This window comes from Ctenopharyngodon idella, chromosome 19, assembly GCF_019924925.1.
Source record: "Ctenopharyngodon idella isolate HZGC_01 chromosome 19, HZGC01, whole genome shotgun sequence".
NCBI classification, from domain to species: domain Eukaryota; kingdom Metazoa; phylum Chordata; class Actinopteri; order Cypriniformes; family Xenocyprididae; genus Ctenopharyngodon; species Ctenopharyngodon idella.
In genome coordinates this window covers 13948854-13962036 of record NC_067238.1, presented here as the reverse complement: position 1 = coordinate 13962036, position 13183 = coordinate 13948854, and the positions used below count along the sequence as shown (strand labels likewise).

The 13183-nt window shown below is 38.8% G+C and overlaps 1 protein-coding gene across 3 annotated transcripts in view; it reads right to left on the bottom strand.

Annotated features, from left to right (window-relative positions):
* Window positions 1-13183, bottom strand: part of cica (capicua transcriptional repressor a) — a 31112-nt gene that overhangs the window by 8051 nt on the left and 9878 nt on the right. For 2 of the 3 annotated variants that reach the window (XM_051872982.1, XM_051872983.1), the window contains 11 exons: window positions 11125-11256; window positions 10840-10993; window positions 9171-9270; window positions 8680-8862; window positions 7649-7781; window positions 7248-7535; window positions 6608-6705; window positions 3368-4229; window positions 1982-2121; window positions 1724-1884; window positions 57-244 (listed from right to left, as the gene is read on the bottom strand). In XM_051872982.1, the coding sequence (XP_051728942.1) occupies window positions 57-244; window positions 1724-1884; window positions 1982-2121; window positions 3368-4229; window positions 6608-6705; window positions 7248-7535; window positions 7649-7781; window positions 8680-8862; window positions 9171-9270; window positions 10840-10993; window positions 11125-11256 (2439 nt within the window). Of the gene's footprint in view, window positions 1-56; window positions 245-1723; window positions 1885-1981; window positions 2122-3367; window positions 4230-6607; window positions 6706-7247; window positions 7536-7648; window positions 7782-8679; window positions 8863-9170; window positions 9271-10839; window positions 10994-11124; window positions 11257-12906; window positions 12964-13183 lie in introns of all 3 variants that reach the window. The other variant, XM_051872981.1, reaches the window with a different exon arrangement.

Here is a 13183-nt window from a genome sequence, read left to right as displayed (position 1 = left end):
CAGACAGTCTTAAATATGTGTTGGCGGTTTAAAGAACTGTCAGCCATTATACTCACTTGCAACAATAGGCTGAACCAAGGCCTGACCAGCTGGAGCAATTGCAGTAAAGCCAAGGGTCGCCACTGGAGATTGCAAAAATGATGGACCCCCAGGTGATGAGGCCTGCTGGGTGGAAGAGACTGCAGGTGTAGAACCCAATGGCAAAGGGGCCGCAACCCCAGGAGTGGACTGGACATATGTGATCCTGAACAACAAAAGCAGAGCAGAAAGTTAGCTTTGAGTCACTGTGATTTTCCCAAGTAACACTCCTGTCAAAGGAGCAAACTCCTTACCCTAACTACCTCTAAAATCAGAGGATGAATGATTGATAAAATGGAATAAAAGTATTAATTTTTTAATTAATTTTAGGTAGCTCTTATAACGCAGATGTATGTTCAAGTGCTGGTTTTCCCAGTAAGGTTTGTTTTAACGCCTAGACACGACAACGCAGCCCTGAAGTGTCAACTAAACTATCCCCTGTGAAGGCCTCCTTCCCTTTCCTTTCCCTATGTATAGATAAAACGTTATCAAAATGATTCCAGTTCGCATGGATCCACAGAAACGACTAATAATTCTGTATTATGAGGGCCAGACAAGTAATTTGGCGATGTCACTTTGTAAAGAAAGACTAAGCGTCTGCGCACATACACATTCAAACGAGCATACCTATAGGCTAAACACGTAAATGAACGGCATGAACGCATTAAAAGTCTTCTGTTTTCAGTTAAAAAGGTGTCATTTAAGTGGCCCCTAAGTTAATAATTAAATTAATTTTTACAACGGAAGTGATTCAATCAAAACCTTACTAGCTCGATAATAACTTTTTCCTAGAGCTGCTGTAAAGCCAAAACAATCTCTGTCCATTAATTTTCCTATTATCACTGTGAAGCTGCTTTAAAACAATTTGTATTGTAAAAAGCGCTACATAAATGAAGATGACTTGACTTTTAATTAGTTATGTGATGCTATAAAAACGGGGTGTAACGTTATGATTGACGGCTGTGCTTGTGATTGAGTCTGCAGGAGTGGGAGTGTGGGCGGGACCCTGATGCTATGGCTCCACCTCAGGATCACTACTGCGCAGACTCGGGCTCTGAACGACGTAATCGGCAACAACTGTTACTGGGATATTTTTGCTTTATTTTTCTACAGTGGAAGGAAGCAGAGACGCAGTGCATCTTATATATATATTTATTAAAGTGTGCATTTAATAAATTGCATTGTTAAATCCTGCAGTGTTATGCCCATGATTGAACATTATTTTAATATATATTATATATATTTAATACAAATAAATTATACAAAATTTTTTACCTTCCAAAAACACTGTTAGTGCACTGTTACATCTTGCAATGTTATTTTTTAACAGTATGTTTTCATTAAAACTCTTTAATTATTGTCACAATTATAGATCTCATTTGTCTCATCTTCATTATCACTGACAAAAAAAAAAAACTTGTTAACTAACATATTTGTCAGTCATTTTGGTATCGTTTGCTGCCCCTAACCCCGGCTCAAAGCCTAGCCTTTCTGAAACTTTATAGGATGTTGTCCCAGGACCAACAAGGATGTTGATCCAGGAACATGTCCTACTTGGCACAGTCACTAGAAGGTTAGATTAGGTTATGTTTCAATGCTCAGATGTCTGGCAGCAGTTTTAAAGAGACAGTGGGCGGTAGAGTACCTTGTAGGTGGTGGCGTCAAGAGCACCGTCTGAGAAGGGGTGGGCCCAGGGGCCATGACAGTCGCGGTTGGCATAGAGACAGGAAATGAGCTGCCAGTATGCACTGATCCACCAGGATGCACATTTGTTTGGACCACAGGCATTGGTGCAATTTGAATGATCTGAAAAGCAAAGAAGCGCATGAATCTGACACATCTATTGTTAATACAATAAATACTTCTTGTTCATGTAGCAGGGTAGTAACTCAAGTCAATCTACCTTACTTCCTGGTTGAGCCCCATTTTGAACAGGAAGGGGTGGGCCCACCAGGGAAATTGGCTGCGGAGGTGTGGATCCTGTTCCGACAGTTGCCATGGGAACAAGCATCTTGCTCTGCAAGACTGGGGACTGCGCTTGAACTGTGCGGAGAGATGAAAAGGACTGATATAGTAGAGACCGAGAATAGATTTGATGAAGTGCCTAATTTCCCAAACACTGTGCATAATTCTGATCCCTGTAAGCTTGAGAAACCTCATTATATCTGCTCAAAATCATGAATAAAAACATGCTAAAGCTCACTTTGACTTAGATGTGGATACATCAGATAATTGACAGGGTTCCCACATGTTTTGAAATGAATTTCAGTGATTTTTCATGAATGAGTCATTTGTGAACAGGTTCAACTGATTTATTGAAAAGAACCGATTCACTCACATGTCAAATATTTGGCTTGGTTTACACCAAAAGCAATATCTAGTCCAGTGATTCGAAACCAGAGGTTTTGTTTTGTTAAACCTTTAAAGCAGAAACTTAAAAATATTAGGGTTGTCAAAAGATTAACTCATTAATTAACCCCATTTTATTTTGTCATTTTTTATGTAAATTAAATATAATAAAAGCTAAAAGGGATTCATTTCAGGTTGGATGTCAACAAAAATAGATTGATAGATTGATTGAAAATGGCTGTGGATATATACTACCATTCTAAAATTTTGGGACAATTAAATTTTTTTAAAGAAACTAATACTTTTATTCAGCAAGGATGCAATAAATTGACAGTAAAAGACATTTGTATTGTTATAAAATATTTCTATTTCAAATAAATGCTGTTCTTTTTAACTTTCTATTTATCAAAGAATCCTGAAAAAATGTTTCCACAAAAACCTTAAGTTTAACTAAGTTTAAACATTAACTGTTTTCAACAGTGATAGTAATAAGAAATGTTTCTCAAATCATCATATTAGAATGATTTCTGAAGTATCATGTGACACTGAGGACTGGAGTACTGATGCTGAAAATTCAGCTTTGCATCACAGGAATAAATTACATTTTAAATGATATTCAAATGGAAAACAATGATTTAAAATTGTAATAATATTTCAGAATATTTCTTTCAGAATATCATTATTATATCATCAGATAAATGCAGCCTTGGTGAGCATATAAAAGGCTTCTTTCAAAAACATTAAAAAATCTTGCCGACCCAAGCGTTTGAACGTTAGTGTACACTAATCAAGCCATTTTCTAAACTGAGCAAAATTCAAAATTTGCATGAATTGTAAGATTTTATTCATTTTCATGAATTTTCCAGGCCAAAAACCCCAAACTGTGTGAACCCTGAATTTAACAATTTCTCTACAACAATTTAACTGCCTCAAATCTCACCTCCACCTCCTGGGCTGACTCCTCCCACTGCTGGGACTGAAGCATATCTTATTCCTTGGCCCGCCCCTGAATGTACACCATTGGCCAGGGTCACATGGGTAGGTGCGGCACTGGGCAAGGCAAGGATGCTGGAGGTCTGCTGGGAGTTGGGACTGTTGGGATTGGCAGTTGCAGGTAGAGTTGGAAGGATGTACTGCACCTGTGTTACAGGTTTCCCACCACTAGGGGGCGTAATAGAGGCAGAAGGGAGGAACTGGTGATGAAGTAGGGGAAGAGGTACTGCACTGTTATTAGGGGCTCCATTGCATGGAGTAGGATGGGGTGGGGTGATGAGCTGAACGGTGGGTTGGTTTGGGAAGGCTCCTCCCAAGACTAGGCCAGTAACTAAGCTTCCTTGCCCATTAGGTTTGGGAGAAGAGGAGGAAAAGTACCCACCTCCTCCTGCTCCACCAGCACCTATCAGTAGCTTGGGCTTCCCGTCTGGAGGTAGGGTCCCAACAGCCACACCCCCATCAACTGGCTTGCTGGCGATGGGGATAGGGGTGCTAGTGATGGGTCGAACAACATTGGTCACTATGGTGGGGGCCATCCTGACAGTGCCTTGTGAATAGTACATCCCCGCATCATGCGGCAAAGTGGTATTTATACTAGTAACGGAGGCTGAATTAATATGGAACGGAACCTGCCCTCCTCCACGACCTCCTTTCCCTTCTTTGGGCCCCTCATTATTCAGCTCTGCACCACCCATCCCTCTCTTTTTCTTCTTCTCCAGGTTCTCTTCCTGCCCTTCTTCGTCTTTGTTGCCAGTTGTGCCAGCCAGAGAGAACGGCAAAGAGGAATGGACTGCCGGCTGGAAGGTGCGCTGAAAGGAGAAGATCATTTGTGACATCAGATTACACTGATAATTTCACTCACATTCTGATTAAAAATGAGGCTTGTGCTGGATTTGACATTTATGAATGTGTGTTGTAACTGTACAAGTTGTGACAATTCAAATACAGGGAATAGAGAATAGGCTACGTTCAGACTGCAAGCAAATGTGACCCAAATCACACGTGACTCGGATCTGTTTTTGTCATGACAGTCTGAACGGCACAAACCACATGGAATCTGATCTTTTCAATTCCAATTTGTTCCACTTCCATATGTGGTACTAAATCCGATACAGGTCAGTGGGACCACAGTCTGAACAGTCATATCGGAATTCATGTGACTTTTACATCACTCTAGAGAGCAACATTCGTCACAATTCTGAGCTCATGGGAGTCACTTCAAAGATTTTACTTAACCACAATTATCAAGACAGTTGCAAAAGGTAGTCAGTGAAGGACAGTGATGTGTCAGAGCTCATAAGTATTACAGTGACAGCTCTATATACAAGCAAAACATAAGGGCTCATGTCATAAATGTTTAAAAACTCTGCTCGCATTTTCGCTTTGTTTTTTTTATATTGCATGCACATAAATTCGCTGGCTTCTATGGCAGATTACACTATAATTATAAATGTGTAATCACTTACTTTTTATCGTTCTTTTGCACATGCGGGCCAATTCAGGACCATGATCTGTTCGCACTGGAATTTGATATTGGCCACATTTAAAACAACAACAGCTATACAAAACAAAAACGGATCTGAGCAATAAATCGGAATTGAGCACTAAGGCTCGCAGTGTGAATGTATGGCTTCAGAGGACTTGGAATTTACATTGACATTAAATTTATGCATTTGGCAGACATTTTTATGAAAAGCAACTTACACTGCATTCCGATCTATAATTATTTTTTATCAATTTGTGCGTTCCCTGGGAATTGAAGCCATGAACTTGGCGTTTTTTAAGTCATTCTTTACCGTTTTAACTCTAGGAAGGCTCAATGTGGAATATTATGTAAGAGTCATATGGACTACTTTAAAGGGATAGTTCACCCAAAAATTAAAATTCTGTCATCATTTACTCACCCTCAAGTTGTTCCAAAAAAGCATACATTTCTTTGTTCTGCTGTACACAAAGCAAGATATTTGAAAGAATGTTTGTAACCAAGCAGATCTCACCCCCATTGACTACCATAGTATTTTTTTCCCTACTATGGTAGTCAATGGGGGGGAGGGGGGGGCAGATCTGCTTGGTTACAAACATTCTTCCAAATATCTTCCTTTGTGTACAACAGAACGAAGAAATTTATACAGCTTTGGAACAACTTGAGGGGGAGTAAATAATGACAGAATTTTCATTTTTTAGTGAACTATCCCTTTAAGGCAAACAATTTGGTCAGTGAACCATCTTAGAAAAGGAACAACATCTGCTGCCTTGTGGATATATCCATTGGCGTGGAAAACCTCAAGAGTAAACCCTGAAGAAATAGTAGTTACTTACCAGGCAAACAAATACAGAGATGCTGAAATAATCTGGTTTTATAAATAATAATTAGATGAGAACAAATATCATTTCTGTTGCTGTGGTAATGAGGCTTATCTAATTTAAAGCATATTCCTTAACAAGCGATCTAAAGTCCTTTCACCAATGAAATACAAACATTAACTTTGTTCTAGACAATATATCACAGCTGGATGAGGTTAGTAGGCGAATAACTGACATTTTTCAAACATCAAGACTTTAGCTTATAACTTGCACAAATTTATAATGGGAAAGTGAAATTTTTAAAGAATAAACATTGCATGTTTACAAAGTGAACGTGCAAAGACAAAGTCAAACAGCCTTTACCAAAAAAAAATTTTGAAGTTGGAGGAGAAAATGAGTTGGAGTTTTTCACCCTATACCGCGGTACTTCTGTGTGACCTTTCTAACATGATTACGTAATGCGTGGCAGATTGCAGAGCTAGTGCAAGATGAGCATTTGTGGTTAAAAAGTATATCATTTTTATTTTTTTAGAAAATGACCAATCGTTTCACTAGATAAGACCTTTAGTCCTCAGCTGGGAGCAGAGCCCCTCATATAAGAGCCCTTTAAAGCTGCACTGAAACTGCAATTTGGACCCGTTGTACCCCAGTGAAGTCCACTATATGAAAAAAAAAATCCTGGAATGTTTTCCTCAAACATCTTGGATGACATTATCAGGAAATTTTAATTCTGAGGTGAACTAATCCTTTAATTTAAAAATGTCAACAACAAAAACGGCATGTATAACAATCAAACCGAACCTATTTTAATAGTTTTAGTTCAGCAATGAACACTGTGGGATTGTCATGATACCAACTACCCATGTGATGTATTAAGTGTTACCTTGCTGTCGGCCTCATCTGCATGGTCGTTTTCGTCATCACTGTCTGTCACTCTCTCTTTACACTTCAGGTCAATGGAGCCGTCTGCAAACGAGTCTTCTGCGAAGGAATCACACGTTAGCTGTGAGACCAGGGCTTGCATATCTCACACTCACGGGACTGAGAAATCTGAGCAGTGAGGAGATTTTGCCTTTCCAAAAATCAATTCATGATGTTTGGATGGTGGTGGTGCATCAGAGAACACAGAGCTCGTGGGAGACACAGATTCAAGAATCAGTCACAGGACTGACTAATAATGAGACAATGATAATGGAACGCAAAACACTTGTAACATCAAAACAAAATTTCCTGATGGTGGGTACGTTCCACAGATAACAGCATTATCTACAGATCAGGGGTTTTCAACAGATCCAGACCCTCCAGTATAAAAAGTGAGGTTTATGAAATGAATACAATATATAATGCTTGACAGATCATTAGTTATAAAGTTTTTACTTTTCTGAAGAAACTATTAGTGGTGTTTGCATATGCAAAGCATGCAATAATGATACTAGGGAGTTCGGCTAGGACATTGCAGAAGGTGTTCTGGGTTGTTGCTAGGTATCATATTGACAAAGATGTATATAATGCATGGATTTTACCTATGACATCATCATCCCCCTCTTCACAGATCACCATATGCTCTTCATCACTGGTCACATCCTCACTTGGGCGTTGAGGGTGAGCAGAGGGGCGGGACGGAAACAGACCCGCACTGTCCAGCTCTCTCTCCTGCTCCCTCCTCTCCAGAGAATGCACAGCGCTCTGGGAAAAAGCGCGAGGTCGTTGAAGCTGCCCACCCACTGATCCTCCGTGACTGTCAGATCGAGGGGAAGTCCAGCTGGGCCCTGCTCCTTTGTGGTCTGCCCCCTGAGAGATGGAATGGGCCTCTGAGGAGACAAAGAAGGTTAACTCTACATCAGTTGTGTTTCACACTACTATGCACTCATAGTTTCACAAGACCAACAAACTCCCACGCATATAAACAAACACCCACACGGACCTGTGCTTTCAGACACGCTGCGCTCGCGAGCTTCTTTGGCCCCTGGAGTTCCCCTGCCCTCAGACAGGGACTTCCTCCTGTCCTTGTTGCACCATTTCCAATCAGGGTGAGCCCGGAAATGAGCCTCCTTCACCTAAAAGAGAACATGAGTATGAAACTTAAGAGTTACAAATAAAGTAACAGGCTAAATAAATAAAGACTTTCAAAATGTACAACACTTGGATCATGCACATAATCTGATTTCTATTATTTTTACATGAATGTAATGTAAATGCAAAATGTTTTAAATCTATAATCATTTAATTTTATAAATGTATCATTACTAAACAATATTATTAAATTATGAACTACTGTTCAAACGTGGTTAGTAGATTTTTTTGTTTGTTTTTTATTTAATTTTTTTTAAAGCAAACATATTTAGCAAAAGAATTTTATTTAGCAAGGATGCTAAAGATGGTAAAGACTTTTACATTGTTATAAAAATGCTGTTCTTTAGGACTTTCTATTCCTCAAAGAATCCTGAAAAAATGTATCATGGTTTCCACTAAAATATTAAGTAACACAACTGTTTTCAACATTGATAATAATGTTTGTTGATCATCAAATCAGCAAATAATGATTTTTGAAGGATGCTGAAAATTCAACTTTGCCATCACAGAAATAAATTACATTTGGAAAATATATTAAAACAGAAAAATTATAATAATATTTCTCAGTATTACTGTTTTACTGTATTATAGATACAAGATGCCTTGATAAGCATAAGAAAACAAAAGCGAGATGTTTCAAAAACATTAAAAAATCTTACCAAGTCAAACTTTTGAACGGTAGTGCATATTGGCATTAAACTGGTCATCAACTACAGTGCCTTCCAAATATTTGCATTTACAGTACGTAATGTATATTGACCGCTGTAAAACTGTTATCGGTCTACCACTAATTCAAATGCAAGTCCATGTTATAAAAAAAATGTGATGACAGACTGGCATTATATTTTCCTCTTGTGCAATATTTCATGAGTCTGACTGTACCTGGAAGGCAAGATCATGATACTTCTGCTTCTCTTTGGGTCCCAACGCATACCACCACTCGCCTAGTATTTTACTGACAGTGCGGTTGTCTTGGTTGGGGTGCCGCTGATGGACCAGTGCACGGTGCCTCTTACTAAAGATCATAAAAGCGTTCATTGGCCGTCTGATGTGGTCCTTCTCCCTCTTTGTATAGGTTTGAGAGAGAGAGAGAGAGACAGAAAGAGAGGAGAAATGATAAGTGTACATCTGTATAGCACAGAAGATAATAATGGAAATTATTGGTTACAATGCTTAATTGTAGCCTGAACCCCCTGACAAGTGTCTGGGGTTACTTTTCTGTCCTCACTAAAAGAAAAGTGGTGAGGCTGCCCAGTACTACTCAAAGGAAACCAAGCAAATGACAAAATTTCTTATTGTATGTCACTATTGTAGCTGACTAGGACAAAATCTCAGAATGAAGACTCTAACAAGAATAGAAGGCTGAAACTTACCTTCTTGTCACCATCTTTTGGGAGTGCACTGAGAGATTGTGTACGCCTTTTTGCTGGGCTGGTGGATGGAGCAGGGTCTTGAGCTACACCTGGAAAAAACCTGAAAAACAATTTAAAAAAAAAAAATTACATAAAAAAAAATAAGCAAAAATTTAAGAGAAAAAAAGTGTGCAAAAAAGAATCAGAGTTAACTTTGTCTCAAAATGTTTTACTGAGGTGGAAATAATTTTTATTTGTAGGGGTGGCCTTTCTAACGAGGTAAATATTTGAATATATAGTATAGCCATGGCCAAAAGTGTTGGCAGTGACGTAAATTTTGTGTTTCGCAAAGTTTGTTGCAGAGTGATCAGATACATTTAAATCATTGTAAAAAGCTTCACTGGCCAAGAAAATGAACTTCATAACAAAAAAACAGAATTTCACAGTTTTTTGGCCCAGCTAAAATCCTTTCACTAATCACATCATCAGCACATGGGAAAGTGTGAATAAGTACTAGTCAGGTGACTTCACTCTATCATTTTGATTGGATTATAAAAGCAGACTGATTGCTATAAAAAGGAGGGAAGAAGCACTTCCTATGATTGTGTTCTAGTGTTAGCAATGGTTGCCTCCGAAGAAAGATGTGCAGCGATCATCATGGGTGTGATGAATCTGCACGCACAGTGAGGCCAAGACTTTTGGACAATGGGATGGTGTCAAGAAGGGAAGCAAAGAAGCCACTTCTCTCCAAGAAAAACAAGGACAGACTGAAATTCTGCACGAAGCACAAGGATTAGATAGCAGAAGGCTGTTGGGACATCTGAAAAATCGAATGTCCAGAGAAGAAAAGGTAAACGCTACCATGAGTCCTGTGTCACAGACAGAGTCCATATGTGGGGGGTTGCTTTTCACCCAAAGGAGTGGGCTCTCTCACAATTCTGCCCAAAAACACTGCCATGAATAAATAATGGTATCAAAACTTCCTGCAAGAGCAACTTCTCTTAACAACCCAGGAGCAATTTGGTGATGATCCGTGTGCATTTTCCAGCATGATGGAGCACCATGTCACAAGGCAAGAGAGAATGAAGTGGCTCAGAGATCATCACATTGAAATTTTGGATCCATGGCCATGCAACTCCCCAGATCTCAATCCCATAAAGAACCTGTAGTCAGTCCTCAAAAGGCCAGAGGACAAGCAGAAGTCCACAAATTGTGATCAACTCTGAGCACTAATAATGCAAGAATGAATCATCATCAGACAGGATTTGGCCAAGAAGCTGATATCCAGAATGCCAGAGCGAATTGCAGAGGTTATGAAGAAGAAGGGTCAACACTGTAAATACTGACTCTTTGCATATATTCAATGTTTTTGCCAATAAATGCCTTTAAAACTTATGAAATGCTTATCATCGTTTTCGAGTATACCATAGAAACGTGAAAAAATAATCTACAAATACTGAAGCAGCAAACTTTGCGGAACACAAAATTAATGTCACTGCCAATGCTTTTGGCTGCGGCTGATAGGTGTGGGTGATAAAGGCAGATTACAATTTTTTTTTTTTTTTTTTTAAATTGGTTCATAATTAAATATATCATAACATACATATTTTATGGGGAAAATATTTTATTTGAAAAAAAAAATATCCCCCCCCCATTAATACATTGAGATGAGATGCAAACAGATATTTACAGGTCGTCAGCATCACTCTCGGTCTCACTGTCGCCTCCTTCTCTCTCCACAGGTGGGTCTTCAGCAGAAGGAGGGGGGCAAGATGGAGAACCTCTCTCTGATGCTGGATGGTCAACAAGTCCTTCAGTAACAAGGGCAACTCCACAGCGAGGTTCTGCAAGTTTATTCAGTTTCAAAACATCAATGTATATTCTAAATGCAGTTTTGTGGATATTCAATGCAGTGTCATACAAGAAAATGTTGCAATTTCAAATGATAGTGTTCCATTTTTCTATCAAATGTTACCTTTGCTCTGATTTACAAGTGTTTGGCCATCTGCAGGCTGCGTGGACATTTTTGTTTGGCTGGTCTCCAGAAAAGGAACCAATGAATGCCACGCAAACACTGGCACAGAGCGGGGCTCCACGTTGGTCCAAACTAAATGCAGAAACAGACAAACCTTTTATATATACACATGATTGTTTTGGAAAACCTACAGCCTCTCTGTTCTCTTAAGAGGGAACTGTTGAAACAGCACCTCTCTGTGTCAGATTGAACTTGAATGAAAGCCATTCATATGCATATGTCTGCATATCAATGATGGGTGAAAACTAAGAAAGTGTGTATCATGTCCTAGGCATCTGTCATTGTATCTCAATTTAAGTACTCATGAGTATCAGGGCACTCCAATCACCCTCTAGCCGTGCATGTCTGGGCAAGTTCCTGTGTATCATTTCAGACATGCTGCAACTGTCTAAAGAAACACTGACCCTGAAAGCACAGGGGCATTCTTCACTACACACACCCAAACACACCTGCTGCTGACCAGCATACCAAAGTCGCTCTGAGTCCCCCTTATTTTTACAGTTTGCCAGTCTAATAGGAAATGGAAAGTGTTTGTTTGTGTCCTCCATCTCACAAAACTAGACATCTTTTTCAGGAGAAAAAAAATAAGCAAAAGAAAGAACTTTGACTGATATATTTTTTTCAGGATTTAGAAAGCTCAAAAGAACAGCATTTATTTGAAATAGAAATCTTTTGTAACATTATAAATATATTTATTGTCACTTTTTATTAATTTAATGCATTGATCAAATGCATTGCTGAATAAAAGTATTAAAGGGGTCATGAATTGAGAAATCAAATTTTCCTTGATCTTTTGACGTATAAGAGGTCCTTGTATTAAAATATCCTGTAAGTTTCAGAACTCAAAACTTCATTGTTGGTCCAAAAACAGCTTTTTATTGAAACCAAGCTCAGAAAACCCTGCTGAAAAATCCAGCATACACCAGCATGGATTCTATGTTGGTCCAGGCTGGTTTAATGCTGGTTAGAGCTAGTATAGTGCTGGTCTAGCTGGTGGGCCTCCATAGTCATGCTGTGTTCACAAGCGAAACTGAGCTGGGTGTAGCAGGTCCACCAGCACTCTCGCTTCCCATGCTGGGGACCAGAAACCAGCATCCCTTTTTGGTCCCAGCATGCAAAACATACCTTATGCTGGTGACCAGCAATGCTGGATTTTTCAACAGGGAATGACTCGTTTCAGACTTTGTCACATTACATCATATTGCGACGAAGACCACCAGATCAATGCCTACTTCTGCATCATTTTACCATGTGTCACTATTGCTTTGTCTGTTACAGAACGTTTGACATGTACTGAGTATTTATACTGTAGCGCCACAGTCAAACAGTGAATAGTTATGACAGTTGTGATTTGCTGTTCTTTCCTTTGCTTCGGCATTTTAGTGTTAATGCGGGGGATATCCGAATACGGAAGAAAAAAACGCTGCTTTGCCTATTTTTTTTATCCAAGCTATTCACTGTAATCCTGAATAAAAGCTTCAGTGAGCAAGTTCTTCTGTTTTGTTATCAGTAAGATATTACAACACGTTTCATTTTATTTAAAACACGACACTGCAAATGACAACGTATACGTTTTTCACTTTATCGATAAGGATGAACTATAAATAGCCAATAAAAACGACAGTGCGACAAACGATGGCACATTCATTCATTATTCCGTTTAAACAAAACACCGTAAGTCATCCTTTGGCAATTATAACTGTGGTAACTCCAAGTACTTACTTATTTTAATATGCAAAACTGTTACCCAATCATAGCAGTGGGCATTTACTTCCAAGTCTTGAATGCAGCACGCCCATCAAAACGGAGTGTTCAAAGGAGAGGGTCAAAAACAGGATAGAAAATAGCTTATTAATTCTAAATTAGGATGTTTTTTGATGTAAAAATCTTGATAACATTATAAGTGGACCTCAGAGAACATTATAAAAAAAAAATGCAGTTCATGACCCCTTCAATTTATTTTAAAAAAATAATAATTATTATATATATTGATTACACC